The sequence below is a fragment of the Perca flavescens genome, chromosome 19 (assembly GCF_004354835.1).
Source record: "Perca flavescens isolate YP-PL-M2 chromosome 19, PFLA_1.0, whole genome shotgun sequence".
In the NCBI taxonomy this organism is placed as follows: Eukaryota; Metazoa; Chordata; class Actinopteri; order Perciformes; family Percidae; genus Perca; species Perca flavescens.
In genome coordinates, this window is record NC_041349.1 from 19,024,176 (window position 1) to 19,038,200 (window position 14,025).

General features: G+C 40.7%; 1 protein-coding gene and 1 long non-coding RNA gene across 2 annotated transcripts; both read left to right on the forward strand.

The window, feature by feature from the left end:
• The first annotated feature begins 3,212 nt into the window (after positions 1-3,212).
• Positions 3,213-6,091, forward strand: LOC114545592 (uncharacterized). The gene is made up of 3 exons (XR_003690906.1): positions 3,213-3,295; positions 3,768-3,803; positions 5,926-6,091. It is a non-coding gene; the product is annotated as an uncharacterized LOC114545592 (long non-coding RNA).
• Positions 6,092-6,123: 32 nt separating this feature from the next.
• trip6 (thyroid hormone receptor interactor 6) lies at positions 6,124-13,934 on the forward strand. The gene is made up of 9 exons (XM_028563973.1): positions 6,124-6,154; positions 6,394-6,497; positions 6,715-6,828; positions 8,967-9,569; positions 10,026-10,119; positions 10,214-10,383; positions 11,057-11,235; positions 11,361-11,481; positions 11,816-13,934. Exons 1-9 carry the CDS (start codon positions 6,136-6,138, stop codon positions 11,945-11,947), a joined length of 1,536 nt encoding a protein of 511 aa, XP_028419774.1. The 5' UTR covers positions 6,124-6,135; the 3' UTR covers positions 11,948-13,934.
• The last annotated feature ends 91 nt before the right edge of the window (positions 13,935-14,025 follow it).

Sequence of the window (14,025 nt, forward strand, 5' to 3'; positions counted from 1 at the left end):
CAAGTATTTTTAGTGGCTTATTAGTTTGTCTAAACCCCCATAGCTCTGAGCGAAGTAATGGCAGGAAAGCATAGTGTGTTTTTGTGCCACGTTGAAAAAATATATATGAGGACCCTTAGGGAGAGGCGGTACGTGCTTGGCTATCCAGGGGTAAAACATCAGTCTTCCCCCACCAACGCCTTCCTAGCCTTCACCCCTCTCTAGGACAGAGGAAGCTGGAAGACAAACTTATTGTTAAGTATATGGGGATTTTTTTTTTAAATCATTATTCACACAAGTTTCACTCCTATTTTGGTGCACAAGTTCTCAAGCATTTCTTAATTTCTCAGCATAGTATGTAAATATAAGAAGCAAAGAGAAAATGTGTCATTGCTGAGTTGACCAGTTCAGGTAAATGGGCATTAGTATGTACTCCACAACAGTGTCCGGAAACTTCTGGCTTGTTGCCTGAGAGCAGAGGCGTCGTGTTATGAGGACCAAAAGGAAGGAAGCAAGACCAAAACGATCGTTCTAGATGGGAGACACCTTCTCCTGGTTGTGAAAAACAACCTTAACCCCGCCCCGACTGAGAGCAATGCAGCCGACAGATGTGCAGGAACTGCCCTACACGCCCACACTCACACTCACACTCACACACACACACACACACACACACACACACACACACACACACACACACACACACACACTTCTGAATGCATCCTGCAAAGCTGCTCAGAGACATGGATGAAAACGCCTGCGCAGGACATCCGTCAATAATAAAGCGAACAGGAGACAAGGGAGGAGGAATTGAGATGGAGGGGGGCAAAGCAGCGAGGGGACAAGGGCTCAGAGGTCATGAATAACTAAAAAACAAGCGGAAAGTCACCTCATTCTCAGTACAGTCTAGGGGGTCACAGAATACCAGGCGCAGGACAGTTAATCGAGGCACCGCACAAGTGAACTATGAACTGTGTGTTCACATCAAAGTATTTCACAGGAGACATGGAAGGAAGAGGATAGAAATCTCCTAGGTTGATTCAGATAAACCATGCCTGCACTTGCTGGATGAAGCAAGTGGACCTTTGATTAATAGAGAGAAAATTATTTTCACTGATAAGATTGAGTGCTGAACTCAATCTAGCTATACCGGCAAAGAAAAATATGAAATGCTGTATTTAATATTGAGCTGCAACAAGGCAGAAACTCGTTTTGGCATTGTATGCTTGGACCTAGGTATACCTGTGTGCAGGTCTGGTTTAAATGTTGAGCTGCAACTTGTAAAAAAGTAAAATATCTTATAATGTTTATGAAAAGCAAATGTGTCAAACATGAAATAATAATTAGACAACGTGATCATGTTTGGATCTAAATCCTTTAAATAATATGAGTTGGAAGTAAAGTGTTTGCATGGTGTACAGCTTGTGCGCGTGTCCTTGTGCTTTTATTTGTTTGGATGGAGGTCTGATCAATTGTAGGCTTTGTAAAAAAAAAAAAAAAAAAAAAAAAAAAAGGAAAAACCATAAAGGAAAACAACGATTAAGAAAACAGAGAGGGAGATGTAGGTCTCAGCTACTTCCAGGCATTGTGAGAAGAACGGATGAGGGGGGCGGTTGAGGAAAAGTGAGAACATTACTAAACAGGTTCACCAATAGGCGGAAGCCATTGAGTCCATCCCGTTGGCAAGGCTTGGCAACACTCTCAGTGGCTTCCTGCATGTTACCCCGTCTGTCGGTGCCCATCAGCAACCCACCGACCATATTCTTGATCAAATGCAGAGCTGGTACTATTTACCATCATCATTGAAGAACTTTTTGCAAGTCTTAAATGAAGAACAAACACACTTTTGTGAAATTTCAAGAGCAAATGAAATATTTCAACATCCAATTGAACTGCTGTCACTCCTCGTCGAACAGAACAAAGACAGGGATTCCCCTTCTTTGTGGTTTCCTGGTAGTCTGGACAGAACTATATTGTTTATCTGATAACGTATATGGGCTGAAGCCATGCTTTGACTTCAAACCCCCCAGTTGGTGCCAAAGATGTTGATGACTCCGACAACAATAACAGATCTGCTTCAACTGCAGCTTCCTGTGATTGCCGAGCACTGTGGACATATAAGGGCAAACAAGCACAGAGCTAGTGGAAGGAGGAGCAGGAGGAAGAAGCTGGGATATCCCAGCCTCGGTTGTTTGTCCACTTATTGGCAGAGATAGATGGAGAAATAAAAAAATAAACAAGTTATGAAACCCTTCCTTTGAAGAAGCGCCTTAGGGAGATCAGTGGGCCTCCAAAATGGTGCTGGGTGAGAGGAAGAAGAAGAAGAAAAAGAAAAAGGGTGGGGCGTAACAGGCGAGGGACAGTTGACCCAAATCTTTTGAATCACAAAATAATAAAGCAAGCTCTTTGACCTCCATATTAACTGCTGCTTGCAGGCTGGTAAACAACAGTGTATTTCGAAAAAAAAACATACCCATTTTTTTAAACTATTTAATACTTTATACAGTATATTGCAACTCATTTGTAGTTTTTTTTAGTTTGTATCTTATTTTACTTTCAAATTTTACTTTTATTTTACTTTTAGTAAATATGTACATACATGTAAATAGAGGACATTTGTATGCATATAAGATTATGTAATTTATTTATTTTACTATGTATTTTGGGATGATTAACATTCTATTTAGCCTTATATCGAAATAATGATTTACTGTAATATTATTGCAATCTCTAGTATTTTTAAGTATATCTCTCTTGTTTTAAGTTAAAAAAAGGAAAAGAAAAAAACATTCAGACAAGGTTAAAGACAAGGTTCTCGTTATTATGATATTTGAACTGGTAGGCGTGAGCAGGATGTACTCTGCTATATTTAAACATAATCTGACTTTTATAGGCAACACTTTGATGCACCCATACACTTACATATTTCATGTTTCATGCTTTTTTAATACACTAGGCTTGAATAAATTACATTTTATTTCAGCTGTATTTAGCTTTATTTAATCTTACTTCAATATTTGGCAAATGTTTGTTTTTTTTACTTTAAAGTCTAAAATTCAGCCCCAAAAGCTAAAATAATCTTGCTTAGAATGTATGGTTATGGGATATAACAATAAAAACGTAATATGCTAATATATATATTCATATTCATATATGTGGTCGAGTTTTGTACTTTTATTTTTCAAAAATTCATGTGACCCCCCCCCCCCCCCCCCCACACACACGCACACACACACACACACAGCAGTTACGTCACACGTCGGGAATGCAGTGAGGAGCTGCTGCTGCTGCTAAAGGCCTCTGGATCCGTCACAAAGTAGGTTAACGACGCTAAATCGAAAAGAAAGTTATCTCGGGACAACTTTCACTGACCTTTGAAGATTTAAAAAGAGGCATAGATTGTGTTTGTGAGGCTTATTTCAGGCGGTAGGTCTCCGTTTTTTCGTTGTTTCCTATTCGGTTGTGTTGAAGTTAGCCTGGAGGCAAGGCACGAGCTTTGCTCGAGTTAAAAACAGGCTAGCAAACAAGTAAACAAGCCTGTTATTAAAGTTAATTATTGCGAATTATCCTTCATGATGGGTTATTATATTACTTAAGTAGTATGTTTTACACATATGTGACGCACAAAGGACAGATTTGGACGACCAACTGAGCAGTTATAGCTAGTCTCTCTTTTCATTCGTACCAGACGTTAACGTTACCATTAAAAACGAGAAAATGCCGCTATCTGTATTTAATGTGACGTCTGTGATTTATTTTACCAATTTGATATTGTCCTTGTTTTGTAGATGAGACTGAAGGGAAGAGGAGAGTCACTGTAAAAGGTAGGACATGCTAATAGGTTGATAATGTTTATTGGAGAATTTACGGATGTTTTTTTTCCTAATTCATTACCCATATTGACTTATAAGTTCTGTTGTCTTCCTGTTATTGTGTTCAATTTAACTAGCCCATATCGCTAGCTACATTGTTACAAACATAGAATATGTACAGTTAAGCTAACCAGACCATCTTGCCTTCAAAATAAAAGCGTGAAAAAATACCCTGTGTGTTACAGAATGACAAGACCAGTGTGTATAGCTGAGAATATGAGTCAGTGAGGATTAACGTGAAATAGGTTGGCATTTGATACCAGTTATTTCAGCTGTAGGCCCACTTCATTTTTAATCGAGTTTCTATGTTGCTGAAAGTCTTAAGGTAGGTCATTTTATTTTGAATTTTAAAAATACCGGATGTCGTATGCGCTTGACTCTTGTGACTGTCATCAACTTTAACATGTTACGAGCAGCTACACCTCCTGTGCATCCAGCAAGAAGTCCAGCCGAAATAATAGGAGGACAAATGCACGAGCAATGTGGTTTTAAATGCCGTAAAAACAAACTCATAATTGGCTTTAAAGCACGCACAGTGATAAAACAGTTGAGATTATTTTCCTGGCCCAGCCATCCTCGGATTTGAGTGGGTACTCATCCGGATTCAGAGGCTTAAATCAGGTCGATTGTGGAGGTGGTGGTCACTCTTTCCTCCAAGTGGTCACTGTGAAATGTCAGTCAAATCCATGCTGATACTGGTTTAATGATAACCATAACAACCCCATGAACAGAGAGAATACAAGTCAACCAACCAAAAGACCTAAATGCCATGTTCAAGCATTATATTTTTGTATGTCTACATCATCTTCTCATCCATCGTTATAATCCTCTTACCAACGAGGATTTATGATGGCCACACTGCCCACATGCAATCAGTCTGAGTGGGCCGTTCATTTCTCCACTCTGACAATACTGATTTGTTTTGGCTTGTCAAATGCATCAATCACACAGTGGCTTTCCAAAAAAGGATGCACCATTACATAATTAAGCTTGCTTCCTTTGTGCATGTAGAATAGATCAGTTAACTGTATTTTTGTATTGTTATTTTCCTTTTATTATATATATATATATATATATATATATATACACACACACACACACACACACACACACACACACACACACACACACACACACACACAGACAGACAGAGACACAGACACAGAGAGAGAGAGAGAGAGAGAGAGACTTGTTATTAGTAAAGACAATATTTGTTTGGTTGCTAGCTTACCCCCAATAAAGGATCTTATTTTCCTTGTTAGGTGATTTGTGACAGTTTCTATAAATCTCTCACATTTATTAATGTATTTCCTTAAAGACCCCAGTATCTTCGGTGCAAGTCAGCACTTTGTAGCTCAGCTGTGTGCTGCAGCAGCGTTGTTATTTATCCCACAGAGAGTACATAGTAATATATTGTTATTATGAGCCAGGTGTTCACGTGTATACAGACCCATATCATTACGCAACATTTCCTGCCCTGTTTTTGTCTCCGCTTCATTTGGAAATCAATGATACCAGTGTGTAAACACCCAAAGACAATAACCATTGTGGCGGATAACAGGCGAGGGGTCACCACAGATTTGCACCTGTTTGTGAATCTGTGTACGAGTTTGTGTGCTGGAGAGAGTTTGCATGCATGTTTGTCTCAAAGTGCACAAACACACTCACACACACATTTTAAGAGCAATGTGCGAGCCTGCTGGAAATCCCCAAGCCTTTCAGAATGGCTGCACTCTTCCTGCTCCTCAACTAGAAGCCTATTGTTTAATCTGTGTCGTCGTCGTCGTCGTCCCCCCCCCGTTGCCATAGGAAACAAACTCTGAAGCATCCCTTAGTTTCCATTGGTTACCTATGACACAAATACACACAGCAGCCACAGCTGTGCACATTCAAATTATGGATGAAAGATGAAAATCATGCATACTCAGTCAACTGATATTGGGCAAAGCAAAGTCAGTATTGAAAAATAAATGCGTGTTCCAGTCATATTACAATATAAACTTTTTTTTTATTTTTTATTTTTTTTATTTAAATGACATGGCGGAAACATTTTCCTTCCTCTTTTTGATCTCAGAACCCTGCCATGTCCGGTCCCACCTGGCTTCCACCGAGGACTCTGGATAGCCCAGAGCGAGCTGTGCCCCAGATGTCTCACTCTGCCGGGTCAGCAATGTACCGAGCCCCCAACAAAAAAGGGACATCCGACTTCCGGCCAAAATATGGCCCCTATGACCAGAACGGAGGAGGAGGAGGAGGAGGAGGAGGAGGGATGGCCACCAGGTACATGGCAACTGGACCCACAGGTAAGAAGACCACTAGACACGAACCAGAGTCCTTTAGATGTACTTTCACTAATCAGATCCAAATAAATACATTAATAGCATCACTTTATTTAAATTTTCTTCTTTTCCCCCCTAATTTCCAATCCCTCAGTATATCCAATCTGTAGGTCATGTTAAGGAAATACCTGCGCTCTGAAATTGTCTTGTGTTTTAGTTTAAAGAATTTAGTAAATTGTTGTCCATTGTTCTCTAACCTAAAGGTGGGCCCATTCATCATTCGTCGAGCGATCACTATTACCCCCCTCCCCATGGTCCCAAAGAAGACCGTATCTGGAGCCCTCACATGGACAGCTACGAGCTGATGGTGGGTGCATTTTTATTTTTATAACAAAATATCTCATAAAATATCTCTTGAGTTGTTTTACGTGCATACATTTGGACCTCTGGCTTTAAAGAAACCTCTAAGCTGTCACCTTTACACGGTAAAAGAGATCGCAGCAGGAAAAAGTTTCGATCTTATGATGTTTTCATTAATGCACAGTCCATGTATTAACATGTTTCTTATGCTGTTCTGTTGTTAGCACCGTGGTCCTGAAAAGCCAGCGAGTTATCACTCTAAAATTGATGCTGATATCGACTCCCTCACCAGTATGCTCGCAGATCTGGACAGCCACCCACAGGACTCCAGCACACAAGTAGGGCCAACACACTTTACTGACATAGTTGCCTGTTACTTTCATAATCATTGTGCAAATCTTGCCACTGGTACTTAACCCTTGTGTTGTCTTCCCGTCAACCATGAACTTGTTGTCCTTCCGGTTCAAAAATGAAAATTAACTTTTTTTTTTGGAAAATCTCTTTCTGTTATAAACAACTCTATGACTTCCTTTCTCTGGAAGAACAAGCGAGCCAGGTTGAAACTCACTACACTACAGCGCCCCCTCGAGGAAGGGGGCTTGGCAGCACCGGATTTTAGACGCTATCAGTTAGCATCTCTTTGCACCTATATTTGGCATTGGTTTGACAAGGGCGCTGAATCCACCTGGCTTGATTTGGAGGCTGCCCCAGTGGCCCCTATTCCTTTGTACCATCTATTATATGCATCTAAGGGGTGGGCTCGCCTTAACTTAAAGGGCAATTTTATTCTACAGAATACTTTAAAAGTCTGGAGGATGATAAGAAAGTTAGCAGACCAAGATGGTTTTTTTTCTCTCCTTACACCTGTCCATTTGAACCCAGATTTCCCTCCTGGTCTTGCCGACCAAGCCTTCTCAGTGTGGTTTAGTAGGGGTATAAAGACTGTGGGTGACCTGCTGACAGAGGGCACTGTGTTGTCTTTTGATCAGCTCAGAGTGAAGTACAATCTCCCGCAGAATAACTTTTTTAGGTATTTGCAAATACGCAGTTTGATTCTTTCTAATGCTAAGTTGTATCCTAATGGGTTTTCCATCTCAGTTGTGGAGAAGGCTCTCCTGAAGCCTGACTCCAGGAAACTTATTAGCAGGCTTTACAAGGCACTGTCAACTTCAACCAGTGACTGTACGGTTCACGTCAGATCTCTCTGGGAGACGGATTTTGGGGAGACTATCTTGGACGATGTGTGGAATGGGATTTGGTCAGGCCCTGCAGGTTGCTTATTTACCAACAAAGCCAGGGAGATGCAATTTAGGGTCATACACAGGCTCCAAATCACACCGGTGAAACGCAATAGGTTTAACCCATTGCTCTCAAAATTCTGTAATAAATGTAAAATTTCTGAAGGTACATATTTCCACTGTATATTTGAGTGCCCCCTTATTAATGACTTCTGGGTCAAAATTTGTAAGGAAATTGATGTTATATTCAAGAAAAAACTAGCTCTTACTCCCATCAGCTGTATTCTGGGGTTAAATACTAAAGCACTGGGTCTTGGCTCCTCCAAACTAATGCTGCTGGAGGTGCTTCTCTTTAATGCAAGGAGATGCATTCTTCTTCTGTGGAGCTCAGACTCTGTTCCCACAATTTCACAATGGACTCGGAGTGTGTTGGAACTTCTCCCATTAGAAGCTATTAGCTTCTGGCTCAGAGACATGCCTTTTCGCTTTTTCAAAATCTGGGACCCCTTCTTGGACTATATTGGGGAGGATGGTGCCCGGACCCTTCAGAGTGGCCTCTATGGTCTAGCATGGTCGGAGATCTCAAAGTACATTTCTAGGTGACATACAATGGCCTAAATAACCCAATTTGACTGATTACGTTGAGTATGCCTCAAATGCGCAAACCTTCTGTGTTTTTGTTTAGTTGTTTTATTTTTATTTTTTTAATTTTATTTATTATATTATTATTTATTTTTTTTCTTTTCGTTTTTTTCTTGGTTGTTTATTTTAAGGGGTTACGGGTGGGCTAAAACAAGGGATTTGTTCTTTACTCAGTAGCTGTATTCCTGTATGTTGTATGTGCCCCGAGGAAATTTAATAAAGATATGTTAAAAAAAATAAATAAATAAATAAACCTAATTTATGACATTATACCTATTTTTGGAGTAACAAATAAATAAATTATGACTTATTTTGACTAATAGTTAATATCGGAGGATGTTGAGTGAATCACAGATTATGTTTATTATTATTTTATTCAAATTGCTATAAAATTGAATAAAACACCCAAAACTCAATGGAAGTAATCAATAATTTTACCTGGGGAGAACGTTGTATCCATATAACATACATCCATGCATCCGTGTTTTTTTTGGGCTATTTGGTTGTATGAAACCCATATTTCTGATATTTAAAAATGGGTCAAATTTGACCCGAGGACAACACAAGCGTTAACTGTATACATTTTCTCCCCACAGCTGTACGACAATGTGCCTTACAACAAGTACCTCTCAGGGGATCACTACAAGACTGCACACCAGAGCGCAGCCCCTCCTCAGGGTCGACCATCCAGGGGCTACCCCGCTCATCCCCAGAGCCAATACCACCCAGCGCCCCCCTACCCAAGCGAGCACCAGTCACCTCAGTACTCCACCTCCCACCGGCAGGACTACTACTCCCCATCTTCAACCCCTAAGCCCTACTCTCAATCCTACCCTCAGCCCGTCCCGGCCTCCTACACCACTGCCTCAACTCCTACTGGGCCCAGGTTCAGCGTCCAGGTCAAGACGGCGCAGCCTGTCACCTACTCTCAGACAGGCAGGCAGGCTGAACAGGCCTACACACCACCACCTCCTCGCCAGCATGTGTCCCGCCCCCCTCCCCAGACTCAGACAAGTCCGCAGGGCTGGTACCCTTCACATCCCAGCTCACAAGCTCAGGAGATGCACTCTGAGGCGGTGTACAAGGGGAGCGGCTCAGGACCTGGAGGAAGAGTTAACCAGGTTCCATTGTCCAAGAGAGGGATGGAAAATCAAACCGGGTCAGGGGCAGCACAGAGTCCTGCTTATCAGTCCAGCAAGGTAGGGACACGTATATCTATATATTAAATGTGAGCTTTAAAGGAAATTGGAACATTGGAAAGTGTCTCACACACTCAAATTAAAAGATTGAAATGCAGTGTGAGCATTTATTGTACTGAATAAAAGCATACATACAAATGTAGTATCATAAGGGCTGGGAATCATTTGACATTTTTGGATACTAGGGCCACTATGGTACCTGCCTTTTTAAAAACCTTTGTTTATGAAATGTTAACATGCCTTTCTACAAAACTGTTTTCATTTTACACAAGCAGCAATACAATAACATAACATTTTAATTAAATCATATCTGATAAAAGAGAAAAATGATGACTCTGAGCAGACATTGTGTGTACAGTACATACCCAGCCCTAAAAATCATAAAAAATTCAATTAACCTTGGTTATGAAGGGCATGATTTCTTATCTTTGTTCGTATCCTCTTTTCTTCCAGCAGGGAATAGCAACAACTAGGCCTGAGGAAGAGTTGGATCGACTCACCAAGAAGTTGGTATATGATATGAACCACCCCCCCGTGGAGGACTATTTTGGTACAGCCGCTACTCGTTACATGAATGACACAAAAGGCAAAACCTGCATTCTGGCATTTCAAATGAAACCGACACACAACACTTTGACTTTCAGGCCGCTGTGCCCGCTGTGGTGACAACGTGGTTGGCGACGGCAGTGGTTGCATCGCCATGGAGCAGGTGTTCCACGTGGAGTGTTTCACATGCATCACCTGCCACGCCCGTCTCCGAGGGCAACCCTTCTACGCCCTCGACAAGAAGAGTTACTGCGAGAGTTGTTACATTGTAAGTAAAGCATGCTTAACAAATAAAACAATGCCTGTTTTTTTTTTTTTTTTTTATGATTTCCATTTTTTTACTTCTTAGTTTACTGTACTTTCTCTTGCAATTTGATATGATAATTTTATTTACGTGTCATGCCACTAAGTGGTAGACTGGGTAAACCCAGCCCGATCTGCCAGCTTTTTGTTTACATTCAACATGGTGGCCACCGAAGCGCAGCAAGCCGCTGATGCCGCTGTCTCTGCTACGTCAACCGGATCGTTGGTCTGATTGGTTGAAGGACTATCCAATTGCGAACAGAGTCATTTGAACTATGCCCGTTGATCACGCCTCTTGTGCGGTAGAAAATACAGCGCAGACTCCCCAGACTAATGTTCAATCTTAAAAGATTGAGCTTGGTCTGGTGATAGCCAGACTAACTAAGTTCATCCCACACAGAATCGCATGACACCAATAGAACAGTAATTTCATCCACAGCTTCTGGTCCAATGTCCACACACAACATACTCTACTTTGCACAAAATAAAGAGTAAAGAAAACATGCATTACAGCAGCCACAACACAATAGTGTAACCCATAAATTGTCCAACTAGAACTAAACATTTCATACTTCATTCAAACAACTTGCAGTCATTGCTACTCTGATCCACACACCTCTTTCTACTTTTCTTGTCAGAGTACATTGGAGCGCTGTTCAAAGTGCTCCAAGCCAATCCTGGACCGTATCCTGCGGGCCATGGGAAAGGCCTACCATCCTCGCTGTTTCACATGTGTGGTCTGTAACTGCTGCTTGGACGGGGTGCCCTTCACCGTGGATGCAACCTCTCAGATACACTGCATCGATGACTTCCATAGGTAATAAAAGGCATTCAAACGCCATGACGTTATTCCTGGGTTTCTTTTGGAACTGAGGTTATTTAAAGAGAAGTGGCAGGCAAGTCCACTAACCCGTAAACGTTGACGCTTGTTCTCCCTGACAGGAAGTACGCTCCTCGCTGTTCAGTTTGCGGTGAGCCCATCATGCCCGAACAGGGCCAGGAGGAGACGGTGAGGATAGTCGCTCTGGACCGCAGCTTCCATGTTAACTGTTACGTCTGTGAGGTGAGTCAACTGGACAAGATTATATAACCCAAAATACCAAAAACATCAGGCTTTGTTCATTTAAAACCTCAGTTTTAATTAAAAAAATATTATTAAAGGAGATCATATAGGAGTCACATTATATCTGTCATAAAAGGCAAAGTAACATCATGATTAGTTTTATATGTGTGCAAAAATCAAAGTGTAGGATTGAATTACCACATTCTCTACAGTAAAAGCTAAAGTGTTTTAGAGTGCCCCGAATGCACTGGATTTATTACATTTCTGCATATAATTATGGGATGAGACCATGTGAGTGTTTATTTGACCTGACTGGAGTGTCTGTGTTGATCAGGAATGTGGGCTCCTGCTGTCCTCTGAAGGGGAGGGCCGAGGCTGTTACCCGCTGGACGGCCACATCTTGTGTAAGAGCTGCAGCGCTTGCCGCATCCAGGACCTCTCAGCCAAAATCTCCACTGACTGCTAACGAAAGCCTTTTTGCGTGCGTCCGCTCCACCTTTCCAGCACTCTCACGAATCCACGCACAGTCAACGTATTACACATTACTGACGGCGCAGGCAGGAAATGCCCCTGCTTTGCTCAGTCTCGTGTGAGGTGCTTTTCCTTTTCTTTTTTGGTTGCGTTGACTGTGACATAAACTTTGCTATAGTTCCCTCTGTTGGTATCCCGCTGTAATTTAATTTGCAGAGAAACATGTTTTGAGACGGAGTCCTGATGGAGCAACCACCTCGCTTGTTTCCATTCAATCAGATGTCCTGCTACATTTTCTTTCTTCTTTTAATTTGGTACACCGTTGCCCCATTTTTCACGTTTAGTTCAGTATTAGTATGACCGTGGCCTGACCTGCAGGCAGCTTGGGCTCCACTTACCATTTATCGGTACTGCTCAACTATTAGCTTGCACATTATTATCATTGTCTTAAGACAATGAAAGTATGGAAGCATAACATAAATTTGGACCTGAAAATGAGGGTCTTTTTTTTTTTTTTTTTTTTTTTTTCTTCAGAGAAGCAGCATTAATGATAATAAATGACATTTGTAAAACACTAAATGTCAAAGTGTAGAACTGCCTCAAAGCAAGCATATAAAAAGCACATAATGCAACAACTGTGACTGTACATAACAGGCTGGTTTGGTTTGATCAAACTGTTCCCAACTATTTTGGAAGTAGCCATCAGTGCAGTGGATCTTTGCGGAGAAGTAGCCTCATATAGCAGGAGAAATGTAGACAAAAGGAATGAGTAGTTAACCTTACAACCTAGACGTTTATTATTTTTATTTAAATAATTAATTATTAAATGCTAGTACAGTATTTGCTAGAACAAATCTGGTGTACATCTCCAACATAACAATATCATGTTTAGTTATTAAATCGACGCTCATAACAGGATTGTTGCCATTATGTTTTGGTTTTTTTATTCATCAAGAATAATACTTTTGAATGTCTACAACACACAATCTTGCTTTGGTTTGAATAACATTTGTTGTTGGTTGATACTTGACTGTTACTGTACATTTGAAGATGACGGTGCAATGAAGTCAAATGCTTTCTTCTGTCTTAGGAAAACAGGGTGTTGGTTCGCTAGAAAACATCCTGAAATTTGAGATCATGTGAAGAGTTTCTACATGTCCTGTGTGTCAGTTAGAGGATGTATGAAACTAAACTTCTTCTCAATTTACAAGTATATCAAGTTCATTGATTTACATACAAAAATACTTTTACATACTGGTTAAAGTGGACTTTAATATGATTTTGGAATACAACGCATTTGATGTTTGTTCATCCTTGCACTCATGTGGGCCGAGTTGTCACTCTGAGACTTTGGAGCTACAGTATTTGTTACGATTATGTCTAACCTCCGTCTTTCCGGCCGGATTTTGTATTTGTGTATCTTAAAGGGCTAGAAATTTGAAAGCCTTATCTCAAGGATGTCCTTCAGTTTCATAATGATCCTTTTTTTTTTTTTTTTTAAACTGGATTTGTCTGTGAAATCTTGTGTTTTTGTTTTGATCATGCTAAAACGGTTCAGTTGCATTTGTTCATCACTTGTTAATTTATCTCACAATGTATATACCGTATTAATCTGCTTTTTATCTCCAAGGTTATCATTTCATTCACGCTCAGATGTGTCATTTTTTAAATCCTGACCCTTCAACTCTTGTGTCATACTCCTTGAATCCCATCATTTAGTTTTTGTCATCCGTTGATTATGCTTACCATGTGTTCAGTTTGAAATGCTGTGAATTGGAGCCTGTAGATGAAAGCCAGTGGTACTGCAGCAGACCTCGTCCACTGATGAGTTCAGGCATTTTGTACAGAATAAGCAAGTTGTTGAAGTAGAAATTGGTAGTTAGTTACACTACATTGGAGAGCATGTGAACACATGGGTGGATTTTCTCTTAATACAGGTTGTAGCAATACAATTGATTATTAAAATGACAAGTAAATCTGTATATATGTCAGTTTTTATACAAACACTGTTATGTTCAAAACTTAAAGGGGCATGCCACCGATTTTTAAAAAATCACCCTGATGTTGTCATAG